The sequence below is a fragment of the Vollenhovia emeryi genome, unplaced genomic scaffold (assembly GCF_000949405.1).
Source record: "Vollenhovia emeryi isolate VEMERY1.0 unplaced genomic scaffold, V.emery_V1.0 DF939214.1, whole genome shotgun sequence".
In the NCBI taxonomy this organism is placed as follows: Eukaryota; Metazoa; Arthropoda; class Insecta; order Hymenoptera; family Formicidae; genus Vollenhovia; species Vollenhovia emeryi.
Genome location: NW_011967152.1, coordinates 95,975 through 105,463, shown reverse-complemented (window position 1 = coordinate 105,463; position 9,489 = coordinate 95,975). Strand labels below are relative to the sequence as shown.

The 9,489-nt window shown below is 43.6% G+C and overlaps 1 protein-coding gene across 1 annotated transcript in view; it reads right to left on the bottom strand.

Annotated features, from left to right (window-relative positions):
• The window catches only part of LOC105561020 (dynein beta chain, ciliary), a 37,086-nt gene extending 35,965 nt beyond the window's left edge, over positions 1-1,121 (bottom strand). The window contains exons 1-3 of the mRNA XM_012010639.1: positions 868-1,121; positions 508-740; positions 149-414 (exon numbers count right to left, since the gene is read on the bottom strand). Of these exons, the coding sequence (XP_011866029.1) occupies positions 149-414; positions 508-740; positions 868-1,105 (737 nt within the window). The 5' untranslated portion in view covers positions 1,106-1,121. The remainder of the gene's footprint in view (positions 1-148; positions 415-507; positions 741-867) is intronic.
• Positions 1,122-9,489: the final 8,368 nt, after the last annotated feature.

Sequence of the window (9,489 nt, the reverse complement as noted above, 5' to 3'; positions counted from 1 at the left end):
CTGTTCTACCTTCTCAAAAATTTTGTCGGATATGGAAAGACTCACCCTGTATAAAGTAGCGCACTGTACGCGATGTATTAGAAATGAAATTCGACTGTTTTATAAAAGTGTTGCATGAAAAATGTATGTCGTCCATTACTCGACATACCTCAAATTCGCCAATCGGGTGGACCAGTACTCCAATTCGACGTTGGGCGTCGGATTCTGTCCGTTCTCGAACGCGACGCTGGATTCGTGAGTGACCACGTCGTTCACCAAGTAAGCCCACTTTATCACCACACCTTCTATAGCACTTTTCAGATACAGATCAGCCGCTTGCGGTCCCTCGGCAGAAACCAATTTCTCGACCTCCGCCACCTTTTCGAGACCTGCTGGCATCGGTAGCACCGTTCGTCCATTTACCTGGCCTTTCACCTGTGCATTCAGGCGTAACATTTTTTTTTCTACCAAAGATTTCATTTGCGGAGCCAGAATTCGAAAAGACTTAATTATCGAATGCTCTATTACCTGATACAACGTACCACGAAGAGCGTGTACGTGCTTACATATGTCGTGAATCGCTACTTCCGGCAAGTCCTTGTGATTTTCCTTCTTGGTAAGAAGGGGAGCGACGATATTGTCTACTAACGTGGCCAATTGGTCGACAATCCGATGGGATAAATCGCCGACGATTAGCATAGCTGAACATCCTTCCTTGTCTTTTGGTAATGGCGCTTCCTTTATTTTGACCGCGTAAATTCCTACATCAATGACATAAATTGTGTCTCTTTAACGTAAATGCTCGTGATATATTTAAAGTAAGTCAGCGTTAAAGCGAGACAAAAAATTCTATGTGGATCATTAATTGCAATCACACGAACAACTCACCCTTTGTTCTCTGGCACAGTATGGGAAAACTGGACGAGGCAACTAATTGCGCGTTCGGGGTTAAAACGACAAAAAGTGCGACCGGTAACGGCTTGTCCAAGAAATCCAACACTATGTTCCGGTAATCTTCTGTCAGTAATAATCTTCCCCATTTTTCCGGTTTTAATTTCAAACTCTTCTGCACGAAACCGCCGATGTACTCAAGTCGAAAGTCGGCCGGTGCTTCCGGGGTAGTCATTTCTATTCACAATATTAAAAGATATTCGCATATTTTTTGTCTCGTAAAAATTTCAATACAATTTTCCTTGTTAAACAACAACAACAACAGCATTTGTTTAGGAGCGAATATACATGATGTCTCGAGGACAGACACGCATGTGTATCTATTTGCGGATTATATTGATCGATTGTAATTTTAATAAAAAGAAATTAAACACGTCGATAAAATTTTTAGACAGCAGATTAATGACAATCTCCTGCCCGCGCGATGACAGAGCTCGAGGAATGAATGACCGAACGACTCCGCGTCGAAGACTCGAGCCGACTTCACCGAGTTCACGGGAATGAGCGAGAACGCCAAGTAAATGCGAAATTTCGCTGACGCGGGGTATCAGGCTCGTTAAACAAGCTGTCATGCAAGCGGGTCAGGAAACCAGGTACGGACTGAACCAGCGAAAAGCGGTCTGGCATTGGACGATCGTGTCTCTCCCAGGTTGGAAACCCCGCTCCCTCGTTCGCCCCCTATTGTCGCGAGACGCGCGTAATATGCTGAAAACAACTGACATTGCACGCGATGTCCGCGCAGCGGCAGGCACGATCTCATTCCTGCTGCAAAGTTTCCTCAGGTTCGCACGCCCTGAGTCTTCCGGTCGCTAGCGTGACGTTTACGTCTCGGCTCCTTCTACCTGCGGGCCTCGCAACGACGTGGATCTTCGCTGCATACGTAAGTTTTCCCCAATACGTTCGCGAATATTAGCGCGTTGTAAAACGAAGTTAGCTTCCGTTGCTTGTCGCGTTGAGCGAAGTCTTTTACGTGGAAGATAACTTTGTTATCAAGAACTTTATTGGTTCCCCGGGTTCGCAAGTCGATCAAGAACCTGGTGAATATCGTATTGAAATCAAGTTGAGATCGTGTAGAAATCACTAATCGAGTAGATATTTACAATATTTTGTTATGATTTCTGCAAAATATTCTGTAGATGTCCACGATCTAGTCTTATTTCAATTGATATCATATTGATGTCGGATCAACATCTCCATCCATCGACTCGACTTGAATATGATATCTACTACAGTAGATATCAACTAAATCATCAATAATTGATCGACACTGACATGATATCTTTTGAACATCAAATTGATATGTTTAGAGGAAAATCCTCTATTATGGAATAGACTTCTAATATGAAATGGCGGAGTTTCTGTTAAATTAATAGACCTTATCGGTTGGTTCCACCACGAATTTATTGCCCTTGGAGCGCACATTGTTGGGTGCAAATCTGCTTAGTGGAAAATTGATTGTTAGATCGTGTAATCGTTGCGGAAAAAGATTTGTGATTGAATTTGGACGTTGAATTATCTCATATCAAAATCTGATCTCATAATAGAAGACTTTCCTCTATATCTAATAAATGTCGACTATACGTCAATAGGATATCGATAAAGTATTATGCGGATCTTCTTACGAAATCAATGAGGAATCTAGGCGTCATCAAAGCAAACGGACCGAAAAATCACGAACGATATCGATTTGATCATCGACTTGTGAACCTGGTTCTCTACATGTTCGCATGTTTTTACAAAATCGAATAACTGTGATATTATAACATAAGACTTCTTTACATTGATATAAACTGATTAGTTTCGAATGAAATTTTCTGTTTTCCAAAGAACATTTTCTAAGGAAATGTTGCAGCGAAAGTGACAAGAGTGAGAAATTAAGTTACGTTCCACGAAGTCGCTTCTTAAAGTTGGTCCTATCTTTCCCCACAAACGTGAACGTAAATTTTAATCAATAATCATGAATCCAAAATACACGCCACGGCAAGTTCTATTTAATACACAATCGTTCGGAATGTCACCCTGTGCCGCGCACCAGTTTTGCTCGCAAAGAAAGGAATGGACTTGTCTTGATCGATTGGTCGTAAAATCTGTACATGCTAAACGAAAATATAACTTTTATATTTAAATATACCTTTTCTGCAGCACGTTCTTCATTAATTAAAAAGTTACCGCTTTGAGTTCCGTTTACTTACTATATAAAATCTCTCTTCTGCATTTTCGAGGGACGCGAGGTCGATAGGAAATTTTCCATGCATGACATTCCCAAATGTGCTTTTCCTTTTCTCTCCTCGAAGAAATTAAATAATGCTAAACGTGAACGTTTGTAATTTTACAAATATCAGATAAATTTACATCGAAAAGGGCGCAAAATGTTGTTACATATGTAACTCACTTTGGATAAGTTCGGCATCGCTGTAATGTTCAAAATGAGCGTATTAAAAATGGCTACGTTTGTGCCCGATCGAGTCCGCCGCTCGGGCGCTAAGAGGGTGAAGAGAGTTTCTCTTTCATCGCTTTAATCCTGGCACACGCACGTGCACGCACACGGGGCCGCCCTGCGGAGGGCGCGTACGCGCGCATCTCACAAAGGGCCCGGCGCTTTTCATTTCGCGGATACTCGCCCTTCTTCAAATTAGGAAAAAAAGGGGCGAGTGCGCCCCCCGCACTCTGGCCCACCATATCAAATTACTCCGCCCCCCCCCCCCCTTCCACCTTTTTATCCTCCGCTCGCGCGCTCCGCTCGTACCTTCCGCCTCGACGACTCGGGGGTGTGCGAGAAAAAAATTCGTCCTCGCTGGGTGGTCGCGGAAATTGGAGCCGCACGGACCAGCATCCGGAACGAAGACGGTAAACGCGCTGTAACAACGTTCAAAAGCTTCCTCATATACTCTTTTGTACGGGCGCGGTGCTACCATTTACAATCAAGAGATCCGTGCACAAAGAGGGTGCGAGCGACAAGTTCCGAAAAATCTGTTGATGTAACGTCACACAAGAGCGTTCTTTTTTTTATTCGAGACTTAATTAATTGTCTCTTCGCTAGGATTCCCGTGGAAAAATTTACTTTAAGTGAAATCAAAGTTTCTAAAAGTAATCTTTCAAATCTAAGAGTTTACTTAAAGAAGTTAAAAGTTTACTTAAGAAATTTTAGAGTAATTTTGGACACTTAAAGTAAGTTTTAAGTATACCTTAAATAAAAGTTTAAAGTGTCCAAATTTATAATACTTTTCGTACTTCTTATTTTTCTAAAGTAAAACTTTAAAGTTTTCCAAGATATATTTTCCCAAGAGCTCGCCTAGTCTCTCGTTTCCTTCTCTCTTTCGTGTAGATTTCCGAAATCGTCTTTCAACATTTAACACTTTACGAAAATATACTTTAAATGAAATTAAAGTATTTAAAAGTAATCTTTCAAATCTAAGAGTTTACTTAGAGAAGTTAAGTTTACTTAAGAAATTTTTAAGTAATTTTTTACACTTAAAGTGAGTTTTAAGTTTAACATAAATGAAAGTTTAAAGTATCCAAATTTACTTTTCGTATTTCTTATTTTTCTAAAGTCAAATTTAAGGTTTTTCAAGGTATCTTTTCCCAAGGGTTCGCCTCGTTTCTCGTTTCGTTTCCTTCTTTCTTCTGTGTAGATTTCCGAAATCGTCTTTCAACGTTAAACACTTTGCGAAAATTTACTTTAAATAAAATTAAAGTTTTTAAAAGTAATCTTTCAAATCTAAGAGTTTACTTAAAGAAGTTAAAAGTTCATTTAAGAAATGTTAGAGTATTATAATTTTGGACACTTAAAGTTTTAAGTTTACCTTAAATAAAAGTTTAAAGTGTCCAAATTTTTTCGTATTTTTTTATTTTCCTGAAGTCAAATTTTAAGGTTTTCCAAGATATATTTTCCCAGGGGTTCGCCTCGTCTTTCGTTTCCTTCTTTCTTCCGTGTAGATTTCTTGAAATCGTCTTTCAACGTTAAACAATTTGCGCGCGGCAGAAAAAAAAAGATTCGTGACGTTATCTACCCTTCGAGGAAATTTGTCTCGCCAGTCGTTCGTCATTCCCGGCCGTCGCGATTTCCGTCGCTCTAACAAACCGGTCGCCACGGATTATCGTCCTCGCGAAACAGATCATCCGGCGGCATATCGCCTCCTCCTCGCCGCCGTTATCGTCATCGCCGTGGGGTGTTTCGCGTTTTTGTCTAGCACGACGTTGAAATTGATGATCGGGAATCCCGCGGGCCGACTCGGGTGTTTCACTTTAAGAGTTTTCGGACGAGTGAATGATGCGACCGCGGGTTTGTGCGCGCACGTGCCCCCAAGAAAGCGACTTCTTATTTAGGGGGGCTTTTGAACTTGGTGTCATTTTTCACGCGCGCGTCTCTCGCGCCGCGCGGATGCGGCGATACGACGGAGCGTCGCTTTTGAGTCCCGCACAGTTTTCCCTCCTCCGCTATCGCGAGGGAGAATGGAATATTTCTCGTTTACCGCGTGCGTTTTCCAATTTTCTTCGTGATGGTTGCGCCCGCGAAAAATGGGATCCCGATGGTAGACGCGCGCGCGTCGTTCGTCCAGAAATATCGCGAGGTACACGAGCTCGACGCTCGGCGCGATCTCCTGAGAAATCGTTTGTCTAACGGTACTTTGCGTCGATTGTAAACCGACAGTCCGCCGTTTCGCGGAAACATGAATTGCAACGAGATGAATTGTTACATGTCGGAAAGAGATTCAACGAACGCATCTTGCTCTCGTTAGACTATTGCATGTTTTGACGATCTTCTTTTAATCACCGCGCCTTTCTGCTGGAACGTCCACGAAAAATTTTTCACGGATGGCGACGTTCTAATTGAAACTATACCGCCAGTTTGTAATGTATACATCTTTTAGAATATGCAAAATGTTTTTATATTGTAATATAATACAAAAATTCCTCATGGGTTAGCTTACAAAAATTCTTGCATAGAAAAGCTAAGCCTCCATAAACGCGTTGAACCGCGGCAACGAATCAAAATATTTCAATTTCAACGCGGGAAGCTTGCGGCAATGCTTAATTCTGATAGGTCGAGTTCGCATTGTCGCAGCATCAACGCATCCATGGAGTCTTACAATTAGGCTGGTTTTACAATGCAGTGCGTCGCAAGTCGCAAGAAATCGGCCAATAATGGTCGATTATTCTTCTCATATCTGGCTGTGATTGATCGATTTCTTGTGACTTACTGCGTCTATTGTAGAACCAGCGTTAGCTTAATGGACAGAATAGTTGCGACACTCTTTTAAAAATGTATTTAGGAGTTCGAAAAATAGATCGAAAACGCACAAAATGGTTTCGGAATGGCCGTCTAGTGAAATATTCCTTGGAGAAGAAGATTTTGAAACGTAATCCTCAATCCAAATGCATGTTGCTGAGCTCATTAAAAAAATGTGTCGCAACCATTCTGTCCATCACTGTATCCATCACAATATCCATGTGAAAAACAAGGTTTAAATAAGTCCCTGCCAAAAAGAAAATTACGATAACGAACATGGCGTACCACGGTTATAATTTTTCACGTGTCGCAATGTAATTTATGCATAACGTTATGCATTCGCGTGGCTTATGAACTTCAAATGAAACGACATGTGTCTTCGTATCGCGTCGACTCCGGCTGGAATCTGAGAAATAAGGTCGACTAAATCGAAAGCAAATAAAAGTTGGAGAATTTATAAACTGGTTCCTAATCGAGAGTGTGCCCTCTCGGCGCGGAAGGTGGAATGCGGGCAAATCCGTTCGGTCCGAAACTTCTCCGGAGACGAGAGGGAGGCTTAAAGCACGTGAAATGGAAGGGTGAGGGATGTCAGGCGCTCGCGAGGAAGCTCATACAAGTTTGACACCCCGCATTATGATAATCCGGAATCGGTGCCGCGTCCTACGTGCCAATTCTCTCGGACGGGGAAGAGACCGGAAGAGAAGGAAACGTGAAAGCCTCGGAAGGCACATTTTATTCGCCGACGAAGCTACATCGGGATTTGATATCCAACGGGAGAAAACATACAACGTAAAATGCATAAGTAAGGAACGTAGCGAGTCGCAATGTTATTTGCACAGCGACACGGCGTCGCATGAGACGTTTCTCGATTTCATTGTGTACATTTGTGCCCTGAAATGCAATAAATGCGCAGGAACATTTTCCCGCATCGATCGGCAATTCTTGACAATGTAGTATCGCAAGATCTCATTTTTATTCTAGCTTGTCTCGTCTGGAAATTAATCCAAATTTTATCTTAGTTAAAAGTAAATGAAAATCGACCGAAGATGAAGCACATCAGAATCGAGGATTTGCTAGGCGAATGGATGATCAATCGACGTTTCTTGCTGACGATGTTCAAGATTATTCGGGAACGTCGAAAAATCTCTCGCTCCACTTGTCCTTCGACTGCCTAATGTATGCTCGCAGTCCACGGGAATGAAACGGACCGTGAGATCGAATTGGAAGGTTGCCCAGAGACGCGCCTAACGAACGTTACCCTAATAAAATCTCACCCCCTTCTCTCCCGAAGAGGAAGAGAAGAGGGTCTCCTTACTCGAACGGCGTGCTCGCCCGGCACCATCCCCGGCGCATTCAGCCTGACATTTATAATTCAAGGCACCGTCCTTTGCAGCCCGGGAAACGGCGTCGCGCCGCGCGGTGCCGTGCGCGATGCAATACTAATTCGAGCCAAAATGTCTCTACTCGTATCTCCGGAATTTATTATTTTAATCATGGGCCCCGCACCAAGTCTCGCGCACGACCGCGCGTGTCTCCACGCGCGCGGAGGCATGTAGCATCGCGAACCCGTTTGTCGCTGCGACGACCGACAAGGCAAGGCAGCGGGGAATATTCACAGCGAATTTAAAGACACCGCTCGTACGACGATTATGCACATCTATGGCTCAAGTGCAAAATGTCGTAGCTCTCGAAATTTGAAAAATTGCATTTTTCCCGCCATTACACGATACATGAAGAGAATTTTCCCTTAAAATTTACCTTGAAAATCGTGGGACAACGTGGCATTTCGAAGAATTTTATGAGTTCTTTTAAATTCTACCTTACGTTCTACTAGTAAAATGTATTCTAAGTACAATCACTAGTAAAGAATAAATTTTGAAGAACTTTATGAGAGTGTTCTTCAAAGTTGATCCTGAAAATCATCTAATCACGGGCATTTTACTTTCACAAAGTTCTTCAAAATCGATCCTGAAAATCATGTAATCGTGGGCAGTTTACTAGTAAAATGTATGGTAAAATTTCAAGAAACTCTCATTAAGTTCTTCAAAATGCCATGTGCACGCAATATATATAATAGCAATCCTATTTCGAATAATCTCTTCCTGGGAATTTTTTCTTTTTTCCCCACAAGGGATTTCCTGGACCCTCGCAGGATCGTGATTGGAAACATTTTGCTTTTCGTGAAAACTGAGGCCGAACCTCCGTTTCTCTCGTTATCTTTCTTTCAGAGAGATAACGCTGTAATTATTTCTAAAAGCGATAAGAGATTACACGCACACAACTGTACGGGCGAGCCGGTTTTAATACGTCGCTGCATTATTCTTTCCTTCTGTACGCAGATGGCACGATCTTAATCTACCCTTGTGGATCTACCTTTAAACGGCCGCGGGCATTGCGGGCGTTTTATGAGTTTAATTTCGGACGCAGACGGTTTCTCTCCGCCGTACGGGTTTCGGTTCTCGCGAAATTCACCGAGACATTTAGGACGCCTCGCGTAAGGCCCGATGTCGTCTCGTGGCGCAGCCTCTCGCGGAATCTGTAACAGATTGCCAAACCCCCGGCACCTTCGAACATTGGGTTAGGCGTATAAGCGCGTAAAATCCCCTCGGCCGGTCGCAATTAAAATAATTGCCGATTTCACGCGTGGTCCACGATTAAAGGGACACGACGGCGTCGCTTCCCTTTGTCCCTCGAGTCCCGCTCGCGCGCATAATGGAGTCTTCCTCCGCGAAACGCTTCGAGTTCGGATAAAGCCGGTCGCGGTACGAACGCGACGCTGTCGGGAAACAGAGCGAAGCGCGCGCGAAATTACGGGGAGGAATAGCTAATTTATTCGAGACCAAGGGACAGCGGGACCACCAAACTTGCAGTCGGCATCTCGCGGACTCCCGTCACGAGAATGGAATAAAAATGAAATCCAGGGGGATGGGGGCGAAAGGAAAAAGAGCGAGTCGTTTCGAGAGCGGGAGGGGGAGGGTGGAACTTAATCCCCGGGGCCAGAGACATTTCCTTCGCGCCGTCTATCGCTGTTCAGCCACTTTCTCGCTGGTAATACCCCCGGCGAGCGTCTGGGAAATTCTCCAAGTTAAGCTGCAGCAAGCTCTCCATTTTCGCCCACTCCAGAGTCTCTCAACAGGTTACCTGAGTTCCACGGCGCGGCTTCGCTCCACGCTTCGCATCCACGGCCTCGTCGTCTCGTATCGGCGTCGGAGCGGGCGAGACTTCGGAAACGAAACGTTTTATCCGCGCTACGCTTTCTCGCGTTTGTTTATTGCGTAAACTGATTGGTTCGACATGGGATACTTTGAAAGTTGGTTTTATTTATGAAC